The following is a 12325-nucleotide window of genomic DNA, read 5'->3' on the forward strand; positions in this document are numbered from 1 at the left end:
CCAAAGAATTCCATTTAATTCGTTCAAACTAATGATCACGAACTGAACAAAAGTGCATTGCTCCTCCACAACTGTAGCACAATGAAGCGTCACAGAAAATCCCTACAGTCTTTCATAATAATTGATAAAGTATCCTACATACCCCAGTGATGGACTATAGGAGTATATGGTCCATGAATTTGACTCTGGAACTGCAATCCTACAAAGGGATCCGAACTACAGTAGACTTTAGAAGAACTATAATCAATGGTAATCAATGGGATCAAACTGGGTAGATCTTACCTGGCAGTAAAAGAAGCTCCCTTATACTCCTTGTAAAACCACATTGCATGTAACATATTTCTTTCCCTCACATGAACGAAATACAAAAAAAGGCACCTCCACTGTCTTTTTTTCAATTGAAAACGCCACAGTAAAGTTCTCTGACGGTATGGGAGCCCACAGATGTTTCAGCTGGAATGCACACATTTTAGAAGAATTTCACATGCATGGTTACAAACCATACAGAATTGGCTCAAAAAAAATCTTATGTTCCATTTCGGCTATCCGTGCATATAAATGAACGAACAAGCACAAGTATTTTACTGCTAGATCCATCCAAATTGCTCTAGCACCAAAGTTAGCAGCGAGACAATATCAGCATCCTATGTCACTTGATAAGCAATGAATGCAGTGCGTTATACGGAAACACATTTTGCATGACAAAGGGGATGGCACAGAAGTCAAGAGAAGTGAACCTTGGTCCTCAAACTTCTCCTTTTTTCAAGAAAATATCAGACGACTCTGAATGTGAAATGTCTTTATCTCAAAAAGAAAAAAGAGAGAAGCAAATCGTACTAGAAGTCCAAGGATAAAGATCACCACACATTCGGCTGCCCCTGCCATCACAAGTCTTTTATCATGAACACTTGGATGCTAATAAAAATAAAATGTATCCTTGGATAGAAATCCTTTCATCTGATAGCAAGTCCTGTCATACCTTAACAAGGATTTGTTGTTCGATAGCAATTCTCTGCAAGGATTATAGTAAATTTAATTTGAGGAAGATCCAAAAATGTACCTCTCTTATTCATATTGTATTTTTCCTCAGACTGCAACTTTGTGTCAAGTATTCCTGCATTGCTGCCACGTTCAGATGGTTAACATGTCCTGATCACCTAAATAAAAAAAACAAGATTAGTCTGCATCTCCTGTGTAAAGTATGCTTGTGTTTTGCAAGTTAGTGGACGCCAACCCTAAAAAACAGGGTGCTGTGCCTAATAAGGCCAAGATTTGAACTGATTAAGATATGGACCAAACTGCCTACAACTAACCACCCCTATCCTGTCAACCAATTGCATTGGATGACATACTTGCAGGCATTTCCTTACGTCCTTTTGCGGATGTGCATATCTTCATTGTTGCGGTTTTAATCTGGACAAGCAGTGGTTTGCTATCCAGAATCATTTTTTAAGACATGCTAACTACTGAATTTGTCACCTTTCAGAGCAATCTAAACAATGGAGACATCATGCGGCTCCTTTCACACATTGATGTGAGCAGAACAGTATTACATGCATCAGATAGCACCCTTGTTGATCTCTTGTACTTGAAAAGAGAAACAGTAGTGGTACCAGCACTGTACCAATATACAAGATCTGAAGAAGAAAAAAAATGAGGAGGAGACATGAATTGTACCACCAGATCAAGTACTCTTTTCAGGGTTCAGACAGAGTCACAACTCTGCTCATCAGTTACCGTCCCAGTGCAAACTCCATTACTACTGCATTTTGCCCCTATTGTCCTGAATTGTCCAGTGGAGTAAATGTAAAAACTGAAGAGCATCCGGGCTGCCATACCACCAGGTGAAAGAGAACGGGAAGATTGGAGAGAGGGCGACACATCAGGGACAAGCTGACAACAGTTTGCAGCCCTCCCATGTGAGGTCACTGCGCAGTCACAGTATGCATGCATGGCTTGGGTTTGTGCAGGGTTGGTTGGGTTGATCAGTCTGAACTCCATGTGTGCAGTGGTAGTTCTCGACAGTGCTGTGTGTGCATGCATGCAAAGCTTGGTGCAGGCTGGCTTGGAGTCAAAGCCAGACAAGCCTTGCACAGTCAGTGATACGAGGCCACACTTCAGGTCACACACACCTGCATGTGCAGCCTTCTGCCGTGAAAAAGAAAGGTGTGTTTGTGTTTTGTTTTCACTTGGGATCCGATGGTTCATGTTTGCTGAGTAAAATGAAAAAGAAATTACTTGCCCCTTTTGACCTGCCAGTAGTAAAACTGGCTAGGAATGCCAGCACTAGTGTGAATTGGAGGGGGCTAATTACTTTAATTTGTTTAATTACTGCATCATGTTGCATCCTTCTCTCTCTTGAGCATGTGCCCTTGGGATCCATGCTACTGGAATCTGGATCAGGGTTTAGGAATAGGATAGGATAAGGTAACCACTAACAACAAGGCATGCATGATTAGGCCATGATCTGCACGTTCTCTACCTTTCCTTGGAACTCTCCAGAGCAATGGCGGATTAGCTGTGGAGATATGATTAGTAGTATTACAGCCTTGCAACCTTTGAAAATTTTGGCTCAGCAACTTTTCAACACACTAGGCACTAGCCACTAGCTGTAGGATTCTCTCAGGTTGGCTCTTTCCCAGGTGCTGGTTGCTTGTGCCTGCCGTTCTTTGTGTTTGGATGGCTTGCAAAACTGGGTAAGGCATCTCCCATGGAACAGTTGCTTGCTCTGTGGGCAACCATGTCATCATGGGCAAAAGGAGCATCCTCCTTTGGGAAATTACATTGCAGGCCTCCCTAGACAGAGGATAAAAAGGGATTTTTGACAGCGTGCTCCAACTGTAACTTCTAGAGAGATTAAAAAAAAGGCAACAGAGTTTTCGTGGAGATGTATTGTATCTGATTACGTGGAGATGTATTGTATCTGATTACCGCTAATTACATTGTGTGGTTAGCTTTGTGACTCGTTGTTGGGTTTTACTACACGGAGCACTCGCGTTGAGCCTTGTTGAGGTACGACGAGCAGTCTGCCACAGAGAATATTTCTTTTTCGTTTTTTTCCGGGTTCTTTTTTTTTTTTGAGAGAGGGAAGGATTGAACGAAAGAGCTGAGCAGCCTGATGGGCTTGGCGACTCGCCCAGGCCGGTGCAGCCCAGGGGCAGATGCACAGTCCCACCGGGCCCAATTCATGGCGATCCCTGAGTAGTAGTTTAGGAAGAGAATTCCTGGCCCAGATGGTACGTCTTCAACGGTGGGCCCAGCAGCCCAAGGACGAAATGTCAACGCGAGCACTAGAGGCTGGAGCACATGCATGTACATACATATTTTTAGGACTAGCAGCTGATCTGCCTGATTGGAAGTCTAAAGATAATTGAAACGTAAGCAAGCATTATAGCATATAATCTGATCAAATCAATTAGTTTCGGTATGATCTGATCCATCAATTAGTTTCGATCAGATCCTAATCGGATTGTCAACTACACGGTGGCAGCGAATAAGTATGATTATTTTAGGACTTTCCGCAGCTGAGATCTATCTAGCATATGTACCTAAATAAAAAGCATGGCAACCACGGCCAGGTATGCTGCATCATCGATTCATGGCGCTCCCTCGTCGCCGGCGGCCGCCCTCGCCGTCGTCGTCGTCCTGCTTGTGGCCACAGGTATGCATCGAGAGACACACAATTAGTAGTCATGTACCTCACCGTGTCATGTGTCTGTGCGTGCTTCGCATGCAGAGGCCGGGCCGGTGCTGGGCGACGGCGGCGGCTCGCCGTCGTGCACCGACATCACCGGGTTCTCGCCGTGCGCCTCGGCGGAGGACACCGTGGCCTGCACCGACGCCTGCGTGTCCCTCAACTTACTCTACCGGTTCGGCACGTGCTACCTGGACGCCGACGGATCCATGAACTGCAGATGCTGTTACTTCCTGTAGCTTGCTTGCACTGTGTCTGTGTCTAGCTGCTCATGACGATCACGCTCGCCGTCGATCATCGCCGGCCGCCAAGTCCGTCACTTCACTCGTTGTGCTGCTGTTGTTGTTCGCGTTGTTTGCTTATTAATTGGTTTGATTCGGATCACACACCTCCTGCCTCTATGTGCAGCCTTATTATGCAGTGAAGACTGAAGAGGAGGTGTACATGTGGTTTGTGTTTTCAGTTGCTTGATGGCCCAAAATAAAGGTGCCTGCGCCTCCTCCTTTTGGAAATTATTGAGAGTTATAAAAACTTAAAAAGTGATTTTTGGCAGCGTGTCCCATCGGTAACTTTTAGACGGAGAAGACAAGGGCAACAGAGTGTATCTGGGTATATATTGTTTCGGACTAGGCTAATTACATCGTGGTTAGATTTGTGTTTGTGAGTTATTGCTTTGTTTTACTACCTGGAGTACTTGGGTTGAGCCGTCTCATCCAGCTACCGCTAGCGGTCCATCGTAGAGAAAATTTCTTTTTTTTTTCTACCAGGCAAATATATCCGTACGTTGCTAGCAACGGATAAAGTTGATATAAGTATTAGATACGTATAGTTATTCGTACGTCAGTTAATTTGTAGGGATCTACGTGATCGAGTCGTGAACGAAGGGTTGGTCCGACTCGCATACGGGATGGACTAAGATCTACCTGTCAATGACGCAAGACGAACTAACCAAAAATTTAGATGGAAACCTTACGTGCTTTAGAAATAGATATAGATATAGATACAGGTTTCAAATTTTTATTTCTATTTCTATTTTTTAAAAAAGGTTTTTTAGGGGATTTGAGAAAGAGGTTGGAGAGATAAGGAGCGTGACCTTTCATCAAGCGCTAACGAGCCTGGTGGGCAGTGTAAGGAGTCCCATGGCGGTGCAGCCCACCTCGCAGGGCAAGGAGGGTCCGCCCAGGATTATTCTTGATGCAAAAAGGCCTAGGAAGAGATCTTTGTGCGGTCGCTTGTATAGGCCTAAACGGGCCTCTAGGCCCATAATACGTACAGCCCGAGGCCTGCCTGCTGGGCTAGGCGGGTGGCCCAAGCATGCGCATGGAGGCCGAGCGGGCCAAGGTGCAAACGGCCTATTCAGCAGCAGATCCGGTTCACGCACTATCCCAGCCCAGCCCACGAAACCTGTTGAGCCCAGTAGCTCAGTACATTGCGGATTCAACTCTCATCTAGCTAGGCAGGGCAAAGTATCCTATGCACGCGACGCCCCCCGTGCACATTTGCACACCTCAAATCCAGCCCGGCAAATGAAGATCCAACGGCCCGAGCACGTTTTGCAATGAAACCCTCCCGCAGCTGTCCTTATGCTGCGAAACCTTTTTACGAAAACCCCCCCAGGCGCCATGGCCTTCTTCCCAGACCCACGCGTGGCTTCTCCTAGAAGGACACCAACCGCCACCGTCCAGACCTACCGCTGCCGTTGCCGGTGGCCGGCGCCGCCTACGCCAGGGACTACAACCCCCGCCGCCGCTGCCTGTTGTGTCAAGGGTCGAGGCCGCTGCGGCATGGCAGAACCGCCACCGGCATGCCCTAGCCCTACCCATGGGGGCATGATGGAGCTCCTCAACGCCATGAATGCATGATGGGTACCCGTTTCTAGTGGCGACGCGGATGTTCCCGTTGAAGGCCCTGCCCCCGTTCAACCCATCGCTCCTATTGAAGCCGATGCTCAGGTTCAACCGACCCCGCCCCTTCCTGTCTATGCCCCGGTTCAAAATCAAGCCTTGCACCCTGTTGATTCTTGTGGGGGATTCAGTACACCTAAAAAAGGTCCAACATCGGTGAGCAATTTTGTCCCTAATTTAATTTGTTGAAATTCATGATATTTATGTCACACTTGGACTTGATAAATCATTGGTATTTCAAATTGCAGTCATCGTGGTTTTTACCTCATTGCGAGGAAGAGAGACTCAAGCCAAAAGTTGGAATGTCCTTTGATACCCTTGATGAAGTGGAAGAATTCTACAAGGCATACGCACATGAAAGCAGGTTTTCGGTTCGTGTTGGAGCTCAAGCCAAGAAAAGTGATGTGGTTAAGAATAAGAGATTTGTGTGTTCAAGAGAAGGTTTCACGAAGAGACGTGTTGAACCAAACAAGCAAAAAAAGCACTCCGAGACAAGATGTGGATGTTATGCACGCATATATGTGAGGTTGGGTCAGGACAAAAGGTATTATATCGCTTCTTTTGTTGAAGAGCATAACCATGGTTTAGTATCACCCGATAAAATTCCTTTCCTCCGATCCAACCGTACAATCAGTCAAAAAGTCAAGACTACCTTATTCACATGCCACAAAGCTAGTATCGGTACCTTGCAAGCATATAGACTTTTACAAGTTAGTGATGGATTTGAAAATATTGGATGCATGAAGCGGGACGTGCAGAATTACTATCGGGGACTCAGGGACAAAATAAAGGATGCTGATGCTCAATTATTTGTGGCACAATTAGATAGAAAGAAAGAGGCAAATTCTGCCTTCTTCTATGATTTTGTTGTGGATGAGCATGGAAAGTTACGCTACATTTTCTAGGTAGATGCTACAAGTAGAAAGAATTATAGTCATTTTGGTGATTTGGTGTCGTTTGATGCAACATATAGCACAAACCAATATAATATGATATTTGCTCCTTTTATTGGTGTGAACCATCATATGCAAAGTATTTTCTTTGGAGCTGCTTTCCTTGTAAATGAGAATATTGAGTCATATGAGTGGTTGTTTCGTACTTTTCTTGAGGCAATGGGAGGAAAAGCACCAAGGCTTATCATAACAGATGAAGATGCTAGTATGAAATCAGCAATTAGAACAATTCTCCCAGATACAGTTCATAGGTTCTGCATGTGGCACATTATGGAGAAGTTTTCTGAGAAGGTTGGTCCTCCCATAAATCATGACAAGGAGTTTTGGGCTGCTTTGAACAATTGTGTATGGGGTTCAGAAACTAGAGAGGAGTTCGAGATGCGGTGGAATTCTCTCATAATCGCTTATGGTCTTGAGCGCAATGAGTGGTTGTCTAACAGATATCAAATTCGAGAGTCATGGATTCCAGCATTCTTTATGGAAATATCTCTTGCAGGAGTCCTAAGAACTACTTCAAGGTCTGAAAGCTCTAATTCTTTCTTCAGTCACTTTATCCATAGAAAATTATGCTTTGTTAAGTTTTGGCTTAGATTTGATACGGCTTTGGAATGCCAACAACATGAGGAGCTAAAGGCAGATAATGTTAGTATGCATACCACACCTCTCTTGCGTACCCCATGGGATGTGGAGAAACAAGCAAGTATATTGTACACGCATAACATGTTCTACATATTTCAAGAAGAAGTGGTTGTTGCTAGAGACCATTGCTCTATTCTAGGTACTACACAATATCTGGATGTTAAGTTAGTTATGGTTAATGATGGGTCGATGAAGGATAGAGTGGTTGAGTGGAGCACATCAAATAATTTTGGCTGTTGCTCTTGCAAGATATTCGAAAAGATAGGAATTCCATGCCGCCATATTATTTTGACATTGAGAAGTGAAAAGATATATGAACTACCTACATCTTATATTTTGAAGAGATGGGAAACAAGATGCAAGAGGTAAAAAAGAATCACACTTTGCTTTACTTTTCTCATCTTTTTTGTACATCCTACTTACCTATCTTTTTTACATGTTACCTTAGAGAGATTTTGTATGATGATGAAGGCAATGTATTGGATGAGAAGCCAAAAGATCCTATTGAAGTGGAAAAAAGGAAAAAGATAGCAATGGTGCGAAACAAGGTTGAAGATGCTATTCAAAAAGCAAAGAGTTCGAATGATGCTATGAATTTCTTACTTTCAAGTGTCTTGAATATAGATGCTTCTTTGGGCAATATGATACTTCGTGCTGTGCCACAAAGACAAGATGAATATGAGAATTTTGTTGGTTGTGAAATTCCTGAAGAAATACAAATACATCCGCCAAATGATGTTTGATCAAAGGGAAGGTGTAAAAGAATTAAGAGGGCTAAAGAACTACCGAAGCCTCGTAAAGGAAACAATGCGAAGAAGTTGATGAAGGAGGGACTTCAGGAGATTAATTTAGCTCTGTTTTACTTTGCTATTTTGTGCTTTTGTCAAGATGATAATTCTGAACTTTATGCTCTGTTCTGGCCTGAATGTAAGCAAGATGACACATTTGTGCTATTTTGTGCTTTTGTCCTCCTGGTACTCCCCGTACTACCATGCTCTGTACAAGAGGAGTAGTCGCATTTGCAGTACTTGGTGTCATAGCTAGCTTTCTTGTATGAAGCAGCATATACGGTACTTGGCATATGTCTGAAGAAAGATAATCTGTATGAAGAAAGATAAGCAAGATGACAATTTCCTGCATATGTTGGCTCAATTTTGGCTCAATTATGGTCCTGTATGAATTCATCAGCATAATCACAATATTGGCTCAATTTTTGTTCACTAAAACACTCAATCATTAGCACAATCACTATATTCTTTACAATTTGCTTACAATCACAGAGTTCTTTACAAAAAAAAATGAACTAGTTGCCTCTCTGTTCTCTTCTCTGTTCTCTGCTCGCTCGGCATGGTGGGAGGAACCGCAGGCCACCATGGGAACCACAGGCAGGCCGCCAACCCCCAGAGCTAGGAACCGCGTCATCGTGGGAACCCAAGCCCCTCGCAGGCGCCGCGCCCGGCTTGAGGAGTGGATGTAGGCGGCGGGAACCCTAGCCCCTTTCGGCGAGGTGGCCGCAGCGTTCGGCGCACCCGGTGTCGCGGTCGATGAGGGACAGAGGCGGCGGCCGTCAAAGAAGGAGGTGGTGCTCGGCAAGGGCCGTGGCGGAGGCCGGAGACGCCGCAGGCAGGGGGCGGTGGCGGTACTAGGGCCATGGCGCCTCTGTGGCCGGGAGAATAGGCGCAGGCGCGTCTTGGAAGAAGGCCATGGCACCTGGGGGGGTTTTCGCAAAAAGGTTTCACAGCATAAGGACAGCTGCGGGAGGGTTTCATTGCAAAACGTGCTCGGGCCATTGGATCTTCATTTGACGGGCTGGATTTGAGGCGTGCAAATGTGCACGGAGGGCGTCGCGTGCATACGATACTTTGCCAGGCAAAAGAAGCCTCTCGTTTCCCTTTGCTACAGTACTCATCTTCCGGCGCCGTCTTCACCGGCTCCCCGTCGCATCCGGCGGTCTTCTTGGCGTCGGAGGTGATGGGGAGCTACGAATCAGGTGGCCGATGTATACACTCTTCCTTTCTAGCTTAGTTCTAGGTAGGATTGTAGTAGATGTGCCCAGTCTGGAGTGCTCGCTTGGGCTCTTTTGCCGTTCCTTCTCCGATGATAGCGTTGCTTGCGCTGATTTCTTCGGGGAAGAGAACGTGAAGTGGATCCTCAGGCGCGATTTTCTTTGAATTTAAAATTATACTATATATAACAAAACTGTAGATTTTAAAATTCTGAGCAACTTTTGTATCGAACATTTTTTAATTTGAAGATGTTTTCGTGTCCGTATTGTAGGTACGGCGGATCGCATACAAGCATTTGTGCAAATGAATTATGAAAGCATTTTGAATTTTAAAATTTGCTCTATAATGAAGTTTTGGTTTTTGAATTTTTTCAAATTCTATATTGAACAACTTTTAGTTTCAAAATATACGTATAATGTTGCTTGTGTAGAAGTAACGGATGGAACGAATTGTGGTTTGATTTAATTAAAATCCGAGGGTTTTCCTAAAAAATTTCTGAGATAGGATCAGGACGGCGGGTTGATTTTATGAAAACGTAAGGTTTTCTTTGCAAATTTTCTTGATCCGGGAAGGTTGGACTGCGGGTTGATTTTGAGAAAAATTATGATTTTGTTCGTAAAATTACCAGAGAGAGGAGGCCGGGCTGTGGGTTGATTTCTCTAAAGTTCGAGATTTTTTTTACAAAAATGACAGGGACTCGCATGATCTGAGCCGTCCGCCCAGCCGATCCGATGGCCGGAAATCGCCGGCGACGTGGCCACGGTTCCATACCTCCTTTTCTTTTGGTGTGTGAATCATTTATAGAGATGGGATGTTTGATGCCGGCGGAGGGATTAGTTTGTTCCTGGTGCTTCTATTCCAGTGTCAGTGTTTTCGACATTTGGTGCTGGTTTGAAGCTCTCAAGTTTTGTTTCCTGGGTTTTTTGGGGTGAACATGGTTTGATACCCCTGGCTACAGGATCTTCTCGATCTGCTGATTTTGCCGTGGTGGCTCCCGATGGTGCTTGTGACGTCCTGAAAATTCACCAAATTAAATCGCGTGCTAGAGTGTTTCGTTTCAAAACCGTTCATCGTCAAAACCCTAGCCCTAACCCCTTCCGACCGACACCGAACTTGACCACTGTCCCATCCCGCACCGCTCGGTGGTCCGACGACCGCACGCGACCGCCTTCCGCGATCAGCGCCGACGCAATCCCTTTCTCCTCGCGCAGCGCGCGAATGTCGCGCGCGCGTGGCCGGCCAGCCGCGGTCGCCGCCGCGAAAATCGCCGGCGCGCGTCACCTTTCCTTCTCCCTTTCTTTTTCACCATTCCTTCCTCTCCTTTTCATTTCTTCTACCCTTCTTTTCCATTCTCCTCCTATTTTCTTTTCCTCCTTCTTTTCCTTTTCCCCCTTTTCTTTTCTTCCCTTTTTCCTTTTCCTTTCTTTCTTCTCTTTTCCCCCTCCTCCCTTCTCCCTCTCTTTCCTTTCCCCTGCCGCGCGCCCGAGCACTGGCCGGCCGTGCGCCTACTCTGCCCCGGCCGCGCCGCGACGCACGCGCACGCGCAACGCGTGGCCGTGCGCCGCGCCGTGCCGCCCGTTGCTCGCGCCCCCGCTCTGGCCCGCGCCTCGCCGCGCCGTGCGCGCACGCGCGCGCCCGGAGCCGCGCCGCCCGCCGCTGCCGTGTCCCGCCCCGCCGCGCGCGCTGTCGCTTCCCCGCCCTGTGCCGCACCGCGCCCGGTCCCTTCCTCCCCCACGTGATTGACATCGCCCCGCCGCACGCCACAACGCGACGCACACAAAGGGCCGAAGCGCCATTAATGGCGCTCCGCGCCGGCCACCGTCGCGGCCGCCCCTCCACCGCCTCCCCTGGCCTATAAGAAGGGCCCCCGCGCAGCTCGCCTTCCCCACGGCCTCCACCGCCACCCAACTCCCCGCCTCCCCAAGCCCGGCGCCGCCCCACCGAGCCACCTAGCGCCGCCGCCCCTGCTCCCGTGGGCACGCCCCCCTCACTCCACCTCCGCCCAAGGTGAGACCGGGGATGGGATCCCCGTGCCCCCCTCTCCCTCATCCCCCTTGCCCCGGGCTGCCCTTGGCCCTGGCCGGCCGGCGAGGCCGCCCCCGCCGCCCCCAATCCCCTCCTCTGTTTCGATCACGAGGGGGAGAGGAGGAAGAAGGGGCTTTTTGCCCAAAGCCCCCTCCCCTTTCCTGTTTTTCCCCCAAAAGAACCCCCCTATTTACTCTATTGTGCAAAAGAAGCCCTGCTCTTTCCGCTATTTCAAACCAAACCCCCCCCCCATTACATAAACCTGGATATACTTGACATCCTCTAGCATACCCTGAGTATTTCTAGGATTCGTAAATAGGCCCTTACTCCCTCCGGATAATTACGAATAAGCCCTTAGACCCCTGTTTAACCCCTGAACCCTCTTTAGCTCGTCATTTTATGCGCCAAACGAGCTCCGATCGACCTGAAACTTTACCACGCCCTTTCTAGTATAGTTGTAACCATGCCATTAAGAAACCACCCAAAAATATTACCCCTACCTCCATAACTAAATTATTTCCGATTCAAGCTCAACGATAAAAGCTTTTAGTTCTTTCGATTGATTGTGTGCTTGTTTGTTTGCGTCGTAGGACACGGAGTGAACGAGGAAGGTCCCGACTGTGACCAAGCGAACGAGGACTAGTTCTGTGACCCCGAGCCCGAGGGACAGTGCTTCGATCAGGACCTCCCGCAAGGGTTTGATGATGGCAAGTTCAATCCCGCCCTTTGATGCATGTTTCTGTCCTAGTTTTTATAAACACAACCCAGCGGCCTGTTTTATAAAATTGCATGGTTTTGCTTGTTGAAGACATGGTAGGATAGCCACCCCTGTTTGTGATAACCATACCTTGACCACTTGGTTTTATAAAGAAAATATGTGTGTGGGACGGGATAAAATGTGGTTTTGAAAGATGAGTCGGACGAGATGGATGGCATTTCTGTGTGAATTGCCGTGGGTGTGCTCGTACCTGTGTGGTAGAGCGAGGAAGGGAGATATCCATCTTGTCACCCCTAAGGACCGAGTTGATGTGTCATCTCACCTAGCTTCCTGTCGTGCAAACCACTTGACCGTTGTATGGGCAACGGCTTAGCATAAATCCCACT

The 12325-nt window shown here is 47.1% G+C and overlaps 1 protein-coding gene across 1 annotated transcript; it reads left to right on the plus strand.

The window, feature by feature from the left end:
• Positions 1–6710: 6710 nt before the first annotated feature.
• Positions 6711–7933, plus strand: LOC112872385 (protein FAR-RED IMPAIRED RESPONSE 1-like). The gene is made up of 2 exons (XM_025935467.1): positions 6711–7069; positions 7639–7933. Exons 1-2 carry the CDS (start codon positions 6711–6713, stop codon positions 7931–7933), a joined length of 654 nt encoding a protein of 217 aa, XP_025791252.1.
• The last annotated feature ends 4392 nt before the right edge of the window (positions 7934–12325 follow it).

This window comes from Panicum hallii, chromosome 8, assembly GCF_002211085.1.
Source record: "Panicum hallii strain FIL2 chromosome 8, PHallii_v3.1, whole genome shotgun sequence".
NCBI lineage: Eukaryota > Viridiplantae > Streptophyta > Magnoliopsida > Poales > Poaceae > Panicum > Panicum hallii.

Coding starts and splice junctions, on each gene's coding strand:
- LOC112872385 (XM_025935467.1), top strand. CDS start 6,711: ATGGGAGGAAAAGCACCAAGGCTTATCATAACAGATGAAGATGCTAGT. Junction 7,070..7,638: donor GTCCTAAGAACTACTTCAAG/GTCTGAAAGCTC, acceptor ATGTTACCTTAG/AGAGATTTTGTATGATGATG.